A 14284-nucleotide genomic window follows, 5' to 3' on the forward strand; every position below is an offset into this window, starting at 1 on the left:
CCCTCAAATCATCTACCTTGAGTCCCATTTATTTCCTGCTGGGACCCTGACTAATTCAGTAGGATTATGTGATTATTTCCATATTTGTTCTTACTGTATTTTCTAAAATTTTTGCAGTAACTACGCATTATTTTTTTTTCTAAAGAAGTAAAAAACTCGGGAGGGGGTGAGGGAATGGGCAAAAAAGATAGAGGGGATTAAAAGTAAGTCACAGGGACATAATGCACAGCATAGGGAATACAGTCAATACTGTAACACTATGGTGATAGATGGTTGTAGACACTGGTGGTCATTTCATAAGTTATATAAATGTCTAATCACTATGTTGTACACCTGAAACTAAGACCGGGCTTTAGGTTAATTTTTGCTCTGAAAGACACATTAGAGCTGACTGTCCGGCTAGGTCTTATTTTCTGGGAAACACGGTAGCTCTTCGAGCAACACTAGAAAGTGATACCACCGAGAGAAGCCACACTGAGGGTAGAGGAGGGGAACTGGCCTGACAGGAAGCTCCTGGAGGCCATACCCAACCAAAAGGAATTCTTTCACTAGGAGTCAGAACTCTTTGATTCCACCTAGCTCTTTCTCAAGCCTGCTGACTTGTCAGCCTCAGTAACATTAAAGGCACATTGCAAATTACTTGCTTTGAAATTTAGAAACAAATTTTATTTAAGATCTGAAATACAATTCCTAAAATAGCGACTTCTCCAGAAAACCATGGCTACACAATAATGCATTGCCTCTATCATGTTAGAACGTGCATTAGACTCAAATACAAAAACCATGAAACAAACCACCATCCTTCAACAATTTGAGCAAAGATAGAATAGAATGCCTAAGGAACAACATAGATGGACTTGCAGAGGATGGGCTGTTTTACTTCAAGCACGAGAAACAAGAGCACAAATGCATGGGTTTTCGGGTATATACATTAAGTTGAACCTTTGGCACTAGGAATCAGGGCATTTTGTCATGTAGCATTAACACAGAATTAGAAAATTGTGTAGTGTCAAAGGGATAGAACCACCAGCATTCAAGCAATGTTGTCAACTAGGCAAGAAAATGTTCTACTGAATGTTCTTCTTTGTCTAATTACTGCATACACTGGTAGCAACTCTGAAATGAGAAAAGGAGCTCGCACTCCTTTCATTTTCTGTTTAGAACAAAACAGAAAACAACTGAAACATAAGCCCTGTTGTACATTAACAATTGGAAAGAACATCAATCATACAAGAAAAAGACTAAGAACAAAAAGAGTGTTTACTGATACCAGACATAACGGTGAGTGGTCAGTAGACCCTCACAGGGCTTTGCGGTGGTACTCGGCTGAGGCCACTTTGTAATCACTGGCAGTAAACAGAGACGCAGCATTCTTTGCCAGATACTTTAGGAAATCATGCAAATAGCCCAACAGTAATGCAAGGCTCTTCTCATCAAGGGGCGTGTACGCCAACATCGCTCCGATTCTTACGAATAATCTCAGTAGGTGTGGCGCTCCATAAACCTGGGACATGGGCGCATCTGGGTGAGCCAAGAGGATTTCAGCATACTGGGGCCTCTCAAACTTGTAGAGCAGCTGAGTGCCCAGCATCACATTGAAGTATTCCTTTATGCCCGCCACCACTTCATTCACTGCGTATTCCTTGTTGTCAACATTACCTTGCGACTTCTTGCAATCGGCGTACTCCTCCAGAACAGCATCTACGTTTTTCTTCGCTGGCAGTTGGAACAGCTGCTTCTGCCTGGTAACTAAATCCCAGTCCTCAACAAGCCATGGCTTTAATTCTTCAGGAATCTTCACTTTAACTTCCATTCTATTCTTAAATGCCTCCTCGCTTTCAACAGTAGGGTCAGCCCGGGCCCTTTTCTTCCGAGGTGGCTGAGGGGCTTCACTGGTGCTGCCACCATCTCCATTTCCAGGAGTCTTCTGTTTGTTCTTTCTTGTCTTCCTCACAGATCCTGAAGCGGGGTTCTCGGCAGAGCGCCCCCCCCATCTGCCTGGGAGGGCTGGATCCAGATTCTTCTGCTGTGGGCCAGCCGTCTTCTTTCCCGAGGAGGCCCCTCTCATCTTGCTTCTCTGCATGTTGCTCCTAGTTGGTTTTTTGAAGTTGTCTTCTTCTGCAGATTGTTGTCCACGAGTTTGAGAACCCTGCTTTCTGGAACTCATTCAACCCTGTTTTTATTTCAACCACTGTAATATACAAAGTATTTTACTTGGTTGTTTTCTATGGTTTTTAACACTATGTTCCACAAACGCCCCCACACACTATTGTCTTGGAATCTGGATTTCCAGTCCCGTTTCAGGACCATTTCTAAGTGACTTACCACCTCCTCCCTCTCCCTGACCCTCTCTACTACCCACTACTCTCATCCCACCCAATCACTCATCAGACCTGCCCATAAATTAGTTTTCTGATACCACTCAAAAGACAGGAATATAATTTTGGAGAAAGAATGAATTAACTGGGAAAGAAACTACAAAAGGCAGTGGAATTAAAATTCAAGACTTACAAACAGGAAAAAATGACATGATTAAACAAAGATTAATTTAGTTGACCAGAGGCAAAATGAATAACAGTAAAGGTTTTTGTATTAAGTCCAGGCAGGCCTGAACTCGGGTGATGACAGAGTCAAGAGAAACTGAATACAGAACTTGGTAAATGAAGGAAAGGGAGGAGTCAAAAATGGCTCCGCAATTTTAAGCCTGGGCAATTAATGAATAAAAGCACTTGATTTTAATCATTAGTTTGGAATCAGCATAAAAGAATAGGAAATAGGTCATTCATCCACTCATTAATCTATTCAGTCATCATACACTATTGCATACTGTGTTTCCCCGAAAATAAGACCTAGCCGGACCATCAGCTCTAATGCGTCTTTTTTTCTTTTTTTTTTTTTTAAGATTTTATTGGGGAAGGGGAACAGGACTTTATTGGGGAACAGTGTGTACTTCCAGAATTTTTTCGAAGTCAATTTGTTGTCCTTTCAATCGTAGTTGTGAGGGCGCAGCTCAGCTCCAGGTCCAGTTGCCATTGTTAGTTGCAGGGGGCGCAGCCCACCATCCCTTGTGGGACTCGAGGAATTGAACTGGCAACCTTGTGGTTGTGAGCCCACTGGCCCATGTGGGAATCGAACCGGCAGCCTTTGGCATTAGGAGCACGGAACTCCAACTGCCTGAGCCACCGGGCCAGCCCTCTCATGCGTCTTTTGGAGAAAAATTAATGTAAGACCCAGTCTTATAGTAATAAGTAAAATAATAAGTAAGTAAGTAAAATAAGACCGGGTCTTACATAATACAATATAAGACCGGGTCTTATATTAATGAGACACTCCAAAAGACACATTAGAGCTGATGGTCCGGCTAGGTCTTATTTTCGGGGAAACATGGTACCTGCTTCGGAACAGGTACTATGCTAGGTACTAGGGATTCAAATATCTAAAGAGACAATTACAAAACGACAAGGTTAGTGGTGGGATTATAAATTGGTGCAGCCACTATGGAGGTTCCTCAAAGTTCAAAATAGAACTACCACACGACCCAGCAATTTCAATTCTGGGTATTTATCTAAAGAAATTGAAAACCTTAATTCAAAAAGATATGATATATGCACCTCTATGTTCACTGCAGCATTATTCACAATAGCCAAAATATGGAAGCAACCCAAGTGCCCATCAATAGATGACTGGATAAAGAAGAAGTGGTACATATATACACTGGATTACTCAGCCATAAAAAAGAATGAAATCTTGCCATTTGTGACAACACAGATGGACCTAGAGGGTATTATGCTAAGTGAAATAAGTCAAAGAAAGACAAATACCATATGTGACTCTAGAAACCCAAACAGATGAAAAAACAAAAACAAACTAATAGATACAGAGAACAAACTGATGGTTGCAAGATGGGAGGGGGTAAGGGATGGGTGGAAAAGGTGCAGTGGATTAAGAAGTACAAACTGCCAGTTATAAAATTAGTCATGGGGATGTAAAGTGCAGCATAGGGAATATAGTCAATAATAAGGTAATAACTATGTATGGTATCAGATGAGTACTAGACTTATCGTGATCACACTGTAAGGTATCTCATCACAATAATTAAATTTCAAAAATAAGGGTAGTAAAATAATAGTTACAGGCACAGAATATTTTGGGAGCAAACAAGAAATGGTACATGACACCACTTGCAGCAACTGCTTGTGGGAGGAGGTGACAAGCTGGTGAGCGAGAAGTCAGTGACGACTCCAGATTCTGAGAATGGGGGATTAGGTCATTAGTATTATCCCCAAATGAGACTGCGTCGAGAGGAAGAGGAGGAGGAGGAAACGGATTAGAGAGCAAAGAAGTTCACTACTGGATCTATTGAGAGGTGTGCAGTTAAAACATGTGACTTTAAAGCTCAGGTGAGCGGTCAGAGCCAGAAATGGAGATCTTAGAGTAATTACCATATAGCTGGTAGTGGAAATTAGCAGAGCCAATGAAATCATTCATGGAGAATAGAGGAAGAAACACTGAACCAAGTATGGGATTCTGGAAAAAGCTCGGAAAGAATGATACTTAAATGGTGTGCAGAGAGAGACCACAAATAAAACAAAAATGGTCAGTGCAACCATAGGGGAATTGGGAGGTTATTTTGGAAGCCAAAGAAGTTGTGTGTCAAAAAGGGATCATCTACGGTATAAAATGCAGCAGGGAGGCTAGTAAAATAAGATGAAAAAAGTGTTCTGCTTCTTACGGTGTGACAGATGCAACAATTCCTTTGACTTACATAATCCTTTTCCTTTTTGCTCTTCCAAGAACTCCTAGTGTTTTCTCAGATGCAATCTTATAGCTCTTCTGGGATGGTCTGGAAGGATGGGGAGTCACAACCTAGAAAGGAAAAGCAGGTGGCTGTGATGAACTTTTGTGAAACACAGGAAAAAGAAAAAAATAATCTAATTTATAAACACATGGTTTACAATTGTGGTATCAGAAAAAACATGAGCTCTGCTGTCAGACACACTTTTACTTCAGTTGGTCTCTGCCATTTATGACTTGTAAGGCCTTGGGCAAGATATGTAAGCTCTTTTAACCTTTTTCTCATCTGTGGAATGTGGCCAATTACCCGCAGCCTTCACAGGTTCTTTTGAAGAATTCCCTACTGTGAGGCTGAGCAGCTAGCACTGTACCTTGCAGGAACACCTGCACATGTGAACATGGATAAAGATGTTCGCTGCAGTGTTTTTAATACTATTCAATAGGGAAATGGTAATATAAATTATGTATGCACACTATGGAAGAATATTTAAATGAATTAAGAAGAGATCCACGTACTGACATTGAAAAATGTTCAATTACATATTAGGTAAAAAGACAGGTTGCATAATACGTACAACAGAATCCCAGAGGGAGCACAGGGAGAAAAAAGCATCAGTCTCAGTTCTTTTGGACCGTGATCCAATTTTTGTTTTAAACCGTATGTGTACAAATGCATAGGAAGTGGTATCTAGATGGATAAATACCAGACTGTTAAAATTAGGGTAATCTCTGGGAAAGAATGAGGGTTAGTGGCTGAGCCTTAAACCAGGTTTCTCTGTTAACAACTTTCACCCACAGAAAAAAGCCCTTCAGCCAATCCCTAGCCCTTAAGATGACGTGGGCTGGTGTCAGGTAGGAAGTAAGAGGTAGGCAATGCTATGAAACTACAGCCCTGAATCAGGGAAGCCAGTTACTGGAAGAGAGGCCTGCCTGGGTGCTAGCGCTTTCACTAAGCAAAGGATATACTCTACCCAAGGGTATAAAACTCTAAGCAGAAATGAAAGGGCAATGGTGGCGTTCTGAGCATCAAAATCTGTAAGCAGACATTGACCCTGTGGCAATCCAAAGCCTTCAGGCTGAGGAGATACAGATATATCCTGTGAATGATCAGACAATGGCGTGTCATGGCAGTATACTGTAAGCTATCACAAAATCATGTTAAAAAAAATCTAGTGACTGGGACAGAGGGGGCACAGTATCTGAGGATGAAAATTTAGTTAATACTGGTGAAATCTGGAACCCATGTTGGGGTTGTGTTTCCACAAAAACAAGGGGATAGGTAATATACAAACTAAAGAAAGCAAGATGGCCCAGTGCCAACCAGACTGTAAAATACCGTAGAGCCAGGCTGGACAGGAACTATTTTGGAAGCCACATTGGGCATCAGCATTAGTGAAGAGGAACTGAGAATGACACTTGAACTTACTGTACATCCTTGGTATCGACTGCATATATACTATATAAATGAAAACTACAAAAAGGAATTTTACCTGGCTCTCATTTAAGTGGGTGAGTTTCGTCATTCTCTGTAAATGCTTCATCACATATAAACTCCCAAGTTGAATGAAATATGATTATATAAATACCTGCACCACTAGCCAAGGTTGGTGCTGAGCGAATACAGCCAGGAAAGGAGTCTTTCTAAAGAATTGTCTCAGTACCTTTATTTTCATGAGTATTTTCAACTACTACTACCTGGAGTCAGAAGACATCAAAAGGGAATACCTATCGTTTTTATGTCTGGCTCCCACCTATACAAATTTATGGATAGCTTTACTCAGGTCACTGCACTCCATACCTCCCTTCCCAGCTTATACTGCTCCATGGACAGGTGACAGATGTGCTGTGCACCTTCATTTAAAAAGTTGACAGTGTACTTTTAAACTTTGAATCTGCCAGTTTCCACCTTGAGTTTTATTAACATTGTTTACTAGCTCAGTGTACTCACTCTTTGCTCCAATCATGCTTCCTGTCTCCCTCACCTACTATGTACCACGAAGTCCCATTTCCTCTTTAAATCTCCACTGCTCTAGCCCACGTTTCTCTCCCTTCTCTAATAACATATGCAGCTGACATTAGTACATCACCATTTAAAAGCTTCATGTTAATTTTGTTCATGGAATACCACCAATTTCCATTTGCCACAGGTCTTGTGTTATATACCTTGCACCCTTCACAGCAACACTTATATTCCCGGTGGGTTGGGTATACAATAGTGAAATCAAAGTGAGGTATTCAACTAATGGGGGAAATGGAGGCACAAGTCATCAAATATTTTTCCACTTGTTCCCTACAGGTCAGCTCTAGGGTATGTGAGACTGTGAAAACATTGTATGTTTGCCTTATTTTTCTATCTTTAATTTCTGTGTACTCTGAAACAGAGGTGAGCTCATACTGGTTATCAAATCTCAGATCTCCCCTTTTAAAATTTGCTATCACAATTATTTACCCATGTTAGTGAGGTTTTAATATGCATACATCTTGACAGCTATTATTCCATTAAACTGGCATACCTTCAATTTACTTCACCACTACCCCATTTTATCCTACAATTAAAATATTTTCTATTCTCGTTTCATATTATTCGAGATGCCCAGATGCACTTAGTCTTGAGGTAATACATTGCCAAATTATTTCCCCAAAAAGTTACACCAATTTCTTCCCTCACAAATGTGTAAAAATATCCATCCCACTTCATAACTTGTTTTCCCGAAAATAAGACCTAGCTGGACAATCAGCTCTAATGCATCTTTTGGAGCAAAAATTAATATAAGACCTGGTCTCATAGTAAAATAAAACCGGGTCTTATATTAATTTTTGCTCCAAGATGCATTAGAACTGATTACCGGCTAGGTCTTATTTTCAGGGAAACACAGTATCTAGCTATCTTCATTTAAATAAACTTACGAACTTGGTAAAGAAAATGGGTTTAGTTTTTGTTTCCATTTCTTTATTAGTGACGTTTTTCTAAAAAAATGTGTTTATTGGCCATTTATATTTTAGCTCTTGTCCTCTGCCCATTCATTTTCAATTGGTTCTTAGTGATTTCAACATTTGTTATAGCTCTTTATGTATCAATAATTGCCATTTTGGGGGCAAATATTTCCCATTTTCTTTTATGCTGTCTAAGGTTAAGATTTTTATGTTTTATCTGATGAATTTTTCTTTCACTGTTAAGGTTAAAAACGAAGATGGCACACATTTATGGATTTTAATTCCTTAATCAACCTAAGATTTATTTTGTGGCACCATTTATTCTTTCCTTTACATACCTATAAATATCAAAATACATAAATACATGGGCATTCTTCCCTTACCACTTCAATCCCAGAATGAACGTGTATAGCTTTCACATCTCTTTATAACAGACGTTTAAAACTAAATGTGTATTATATACATATGTGTATATTATGCATTTACTTGGTCTTGACAAAGGTGAGACACATATTGCTCCACACATTCTCTCACTTTATCAAAGGCCTCAATCTGTCTGCACGTATCTAGCTCATGCTTTTTAATATCCACATCATTCTATAGTCTATATGTACCATAATTTAACCACTGCCACACTATCAAAAATTCAGGTCACTTCCAATACTTCATTACAGTAATAGACATCAGTGTACAGATAAATTAGAGCATTAGGTATTTCAGAAGGATATATTCTCGTAAGTGGCAACTATTCAAAGGATTTGCTAATTTGTAACTTTGATGAGATACAAGCAATTTTAATTTGTAAAGGACCGCTTTAATTTGTACTCCCAGCAAAATGTAGTTCATTCTCTCATACCTTCAGCAACATGGAATAAACATCTGTGGTTTTTTGGCCAATATGTAATATTTTGTGTGTATTTTTTATACATTCACATGTATGTTTTTCTTGTATTTCTGAATATTTTTTGTCCCCTTTTCTACTAGGTTGTTTGCTTCTTTTATTGATTCCTAATAATTAAATACTAAGTTTCTTTGGTATGTCGGAAATATTTTTTTCCAAACTGTCATTAATGTTGTTGCCATCCTTTTCCTTTGTGAACTTGGGCATTTAAGTCATGTCTAGGAAAAATACTCCCAAATAACTGTCTAAAAATGATTTCCTGCATTATTTCGTGATACTTTTATAGTTTCTTCCAAATATACAAATAATTTTTCCTAATATTAAAGAGTCCATCCTTTCCCCAATTATTTGAAATGTTACTTTATAACATTACAAATTCCTAGAGGTGTATGGGTCTTTTAAGGAACTCTTCCCAATTATTTTGGAGTATTTAATTTTTAAAGGTATCACTGTTTCTAAGTCATCTGTTCTGTCACAGTGATGTCTGTTCTCACACCAGTATCACACTGGTTTAATTATCATACTTTAAAGCCATAAATGTTGCCCTGGAGTAGCACATGTAACTGGGTTCCAAGGATGTTTGATGCAGTATTATTTGAAGTGGCAAAACAGTGGAGTCAACCTAGAGGACTAGCAACAGTGATTTGGCAAAATAAAATGTGGTTTATCCATAATCATGCTAGTTAAAGGAATGCCACTGTGAAACAACTCTCTGAATGGACATGAAGACATCCCAGTTTGTTGATTAGAAATAGCAAGTTGCAAAACAATACCTATAGTGAGACACATTTATGTAAAAGAAAACACAAAACAGTATTTTATATATATCCATTTTTAAACAGGTATATAATTTAGAGATCTAGAAGGAAATAAAATTGATAATAATGGTTAACTCTGGGGAGAGTAAGAGAACTGAGGTGGTGAGACAAGGAAACCTGAGCCTACTCTGTAATACTTAATTTTTTTTTATATTTCAAGGAGAATGTATTCACCTATCAATTCTGTGACTAAACATTTATATTAAAATATACATATTTAAAATCCACAATGGCTTTCTGATTTATTTGTATCCATGGATCTCACATATAGCTGGATTTGTCAGTTATTTACCAGTGTACTGTACACTTTGTAGGCATACCATTCAGACTGGTTTCCCTCCCTCCTTCTAAAGTCCTGCCCATCCTCAAAGGCTCAGGTCAAGGTCCTTTTTCTCTCTAAGGCTTTCTCCAATTCAGGCTACTCTGGCTCTTGCCGTTTCTGAGCTCCTATTGGCCTAACAGTCCACCTCCCTCCCTTTAGCCTTTAATCATTCTCCAAATGGCCTCCTGTTAAGGGCTTCTGTGCCTACCCATCTACTGCATCTTTCCCACCAGGTAGTGCCCTTCTCTGCAACCTAGCTTTCAGAAGGGAAAATAACAAGAAGGAAAATACAGTGATTCCATGGGAAAATGAAGCTGCCAAGAGGCTGAAAACCTTCCTTCATCTCAGGAATGCAGACTCCGAATGCTAACATTTTTGTGTATGTGTGTGTCACAAATGAGTGTGAACATCTACAGTATATTGAAATAAACCTTTAAATGCACCTATACCACGTCAGTTCCATTTATTTGATCTCTTCTGGATGTTGGAACACTTCCTTTATGTATAACATATTTTTTGAGTCTGAGACAAAGGAGGAATAATACAAAAGCTGTTAGCAAAGTGAATATGGTTATGGTTTGCTAGTTAAAATTACAGATCCTGGAAATTCCCTTCTAAGTAATGTTCAATATACTCAATCTTTCTAGATTGTTAGGACAAGTCAGAAGTCGTAATTTCAGAATTCAGTTCTAGTAGTAAGTGCTGCTTCTGGAAAATCAGGGGAGAAACCAACAGTATTAACTTTTTTACAATTCGAAAAGAGGCATCCACTGCTTTTAGAAGTGTGTATGTATGTAAAACAGGATATACCAGAAGGACTAATAGAGCCATAATTATTATTAAAGCAAACACGTGTCAAACACTGTCCTGATACTTCATATGTAGGAACTATTATTATCTTTTACTTTTGAGGAAATTTAGGGATAAAGTTAAGTATCTTGCCTAGGATCATACAGCTAAGTGGCAGGGCCAAGATTTAATTTAAATTCAGTAAGTCAGCACTTGCTCGGAATCACTAAATTATGCTGCATATGGGATGCCACAAAGTAAGAAAAACAATATATAGATGTATGGAACTATCAGGGATCAATTGTAGTATCTTTTATCAAGGAATGTAAAATTACACAGTCCTCTGTTTTTTAGGCACTTTATATACTGGAAGCACCAATGGACTCAGCTCCATCCTACTCAGAATTTAGAGTGATTTCCCAGATAGATGCTTATTAATCTTTAAAATATTCCTGGACAGTTAAGAAGGTTATGTGGAATGATCTTGTTTGAGAACTGAGGCCAGGAGAAGGGAGACACTTACCTAAGATTCTGTAATCAGGATCAGATCTTCTGATCCTTATTATACAGCAAACTTAGCTTTTCTGATAATGGCCTAGAAGGTCAAACAAGGGGATGGGAAAGGGCACAAAATAAAAAGATATGAGATGATGGTTTTCTTCTCCGTCAATCAATGCATTTTATCATACACAAAGGGCACCAAAGCTGATAAATAATGTACAAGTGTTTCTTTTTCCGTTCTTGTGGTTACATTTTCAAATTTATTGTATCTATCCTGATTTTTGATAATTTGTTTTCGCTTTTGGTTTTTACTTTTTATTAGGGAAAACGTGAAATGCATAAAATCTGAAATTATGTAGAAGGAATATTATAAACCCACAAGAATCTATCATCTAGCTTCAACAATTACCAACTGAAAGCCATCTTGTTTCATCCATAACCCCACCCACTGCTCCCCCCAACTCCGTTTTTAAGCTCACCAAATAACTGACTTTCTGTATTTTATGGGAAATTTCAAACACATACCAAGGAAGACAGTACAACATAAGGAACTCTATATGCCTATCACCCAGCTTAAACGATTAACTTAAAAGCCAATTTTGTTTCATCTATACCCCCCCAACTTCCCCCTACTGCTGAGATTATTTTGAAATAAGTCCTAGTCATCCACGTATTTTGAAGCAAATCCCAGACATTTTATTATTTAATCCGTATTTTCGTATATATCTCTATAAGATAGAGACAGTTTGAAAACATAACCACAATACCATTATGACGTCTTAAAAAAATTAACACCAATTCCTTAAAAACACATCAAATATCGAATACGTATTCAAATTTTCCCGATGCATCTTAAACATTTTTTTTTTAACAGTTGGTGTGTTTGAATCAGGATCCAAACAAGGCCTACTCATCGCATGTGGTTCATCTCCAGCTCGCCCTCGTTCTCCATCTTTCTCCCCCTCCCCCCCTTTTTTAAACTTTTCAATATGGAAAATTCCAATCCCCGCTATTTTGAGGTAATTCCCAAATAGCATATTATTTCACCAATAAAGATTGTTATGTTTCTCTTATATCTCTAGTTTCTTCTAGGGAATAAGTTGATGGGCAGGAAAAGCACTATAATGAACAAATTTACATAATTTGTTTTTTCTCATTCTGTTACGCAGGTTTTTCTGTCCACAACAGTTAACATCTTTCGGAGCCAGGCTTCCCATTAAGTGCTTTATACGCACTAATATACATAGTACACGCCTCTGAGGTATACGTCTCTGAGGTAGATACTATTATTATCACCATTTTACAAACATGGAAACCGAGACACAGAAAGGAACCAGCCCGAGCTGGGCGTTGGCGAGTAGGAATCTGAATCCGGCTCTGCCTGATCGTGAAGCCATGAGTTAATCTTGCCTAGATACTCGACGAGAAGAGGAAATCGTCAACCCTTTCTCCCCACCCCCACCCCGAAACCTGAAACGAGAATCCAGCTCTTTCCAGCAGCCGACGTGTGCTCACTGCCGTCCCTCGAACCGCCATAGTAAAGCCAGGTTTCTCTGGCAACTGATATCCATAGGCAGACACGTCACCCTGGAGGCGGGCTCATGACCTTCAGCCAATCACAGTCGTCTTGTCTAAGTTTTAGAATGTTCCATGACCAAATGATTGGACGAGGCCAATCACGTCACAATGACACTTCGCCGCAGTATAGGGGGGTGCTAGCAACCTGCTTCTTCATGGTTAAGACTTGACGCAAACCAATCATCTTCTCCCTGTAGTGCGGCTCTGGCCAATGACGTTCACCCTCTTAGGTTCTGAGCCCACCCTCCAAAATCGCAACTGTAGTTGGGTCATAAGTCTATAGGGCAGGGTGTTCACGTGGCCTATTTTCACGACCCAGAGTTCCCCTGACCAGAGGTTTTTTTTTTTTACTTTTTTTTTTTGCAGGGAGGCATTATGGGGTTTTTTTTCCCCCCACTGGGAAAGGAAGTGTCTACGTGGCCTGCGGAAACAGGATGGGCGGAAATGAGCTAAGGTTCCCGCGAGTGGGGAAGCGCGAGGTCAAATCTGGGGCCACGCCCCTGAACCACTTGCGCAACTCTTGGAGAAAAAAAGGCACAACGGGGATGGTGGGTGTGCGGGCACGTGGTGGTAGGGCCAGTGTGGATGTGCGCGGACGAGCTCGCGTGGTCTTGGGGTTGGGGTGCGCGCGCGCCAGCCCTCGTGGCGCTGGACGCGGTGGGTATGCGCAGGCGTGCGCGTCTAGAGTCGGGGCCGGTGTGTGCCAGCGCGAGGATGTGCGTGCGTGTGCGTGCGCGGCGCGTGTGCGTGCTCTATACTGAACATTTTCTTATGTTTGAAAATTGTTCTAATGAAAAGGAAAACAATTAAGCCACGGTGCCCATCATAAATAAAGGGCCTTTGTTAGAAATGTTTCGGTCTCCCCTATCGATTCAATTTTAGACCCTAAAAAATGTACTTCCCACTTTTTCCGGCAACAGTCCTTTTCTAAACCGTAGCCCTCCAATGGTTAAGAGCCAAACAAACCCACGCATTCCCATATTAGCAATTTCAAGGAGCAGCTTTTCCTGTTCCCTAGTATCGTTCTTCCACTTCTTCCCCGAGCCCCCCCGCCCCCCAATTCCGTGTAATTTTTCTGGCACAAACGAAATTATCTGCTGAAAATATCTATACGATAGGCTTCCCCTCCACTACGGACTCCTAATTTCTGTGGTGGCGGAAGCTCTCTTACCTTTTTGTCCTGATCTCCAAGCACAGTGCCCTTTAAGCAAGTAAACGCACTCAGTTAATTTTCCAGAAAGTTCTCTGGGTGAGGTTTATACCTCTTGAGTCTGCCACCAGGTGCCGCCAAATCCCAGCAAAGAATTGCCTGTTTGGTCCCTGGAATAATGGGATTTTTGTTCTCCGCCTTTGTGATTTCTGAACTCTCCAATCTATGGGATCATGTATATCTTTCATTGCTAGGGAAAATCAAATTAGCTTTTATAAATAGCTCTAGACAGGGGACTATGGCCCTACATCCAAAGTTTTTTTCATTTTTTCCTCAAAAAAAGCCCCCCTTCCATCCCTCTCTTCTTTCTTCCTTGCCTTTTTTTTTTGGGGGGGGGGCGGTAAGAATTGATGAATGACACTAGACACTAATGCTGAAGATCCTAACCTTTCTGTGTACTTTTTCAAATGCTCAACACCCCGTCCCCCTTCCCCCCC

General features: G+C 39.8%; 1 protein-coding gene across 3 annotated transcripts; it reads right to left on the bottom strand.

Annotated features, from left to right (window-relative positions):
* Positions 1 to 640: 640 nt before the first annotated feature.
* On the bottom strand, positions 641 to 13849 carry MORF4L2 (mortality factor 4 like 2). Of its 3 annotated transcripts, none has more exons than XM_088795270.1 (4): positions 13809 to 13849; positions 11082 to 11153; positions 4766 to 4866; positions 641 to 2191 (listed from the first exon to the last, which is right to left on the bottom strand). In XM_088795270.1, the coding sequence occupies exon 4, from the start codon at positions 2165 to 2167 to the stop codon at positions 1301 to 1303; it is 867 nt and encodes a 288-aa protein (XP_088651396.1). In that variant the 5' UTR covers positions 2168 to 2191; positions 4766 to 4866; positions 11082 to 11153; positions 13809 to 13849; the 3' UTR covers positions 641 to 1300. The 3 variants fall into 3 exon arrangements, with proteins under 3 accessions (XP_088651396.1, XP_088651395.1, XP_088651397.1); XM_088795269.1 differs by lacking the exon at positions 13809 to 13849 and adding an exon at positions 12530 to 12679; XM_088795271.1 differs by lacking the exons at positions 4766 to 4866; positions 11082 to 11153; positions 13809 to 13849 and having other exon boundaries at positions 641 to 2092.
* Between the last annotated feature and the right edge of the window lie 435 nt (positions 13850 to 14284).

The sequence above is a fragment of the Rhinolophus sinicus genome, chromosome 18, assembly GCF_057876585.1.
Source record: "Rhinolophus sinicus isolate RSI-liver-muscle chromosome 18, RSI-T2T, whole genome shotgun sequence".
NCBI classification, from domain to species: Eukaryota; Metazoa; Chordata; class Mammalia; order Chiroptera; family Rhinolophidae; genus Rhinolophus; species Rhinolophus sinicus.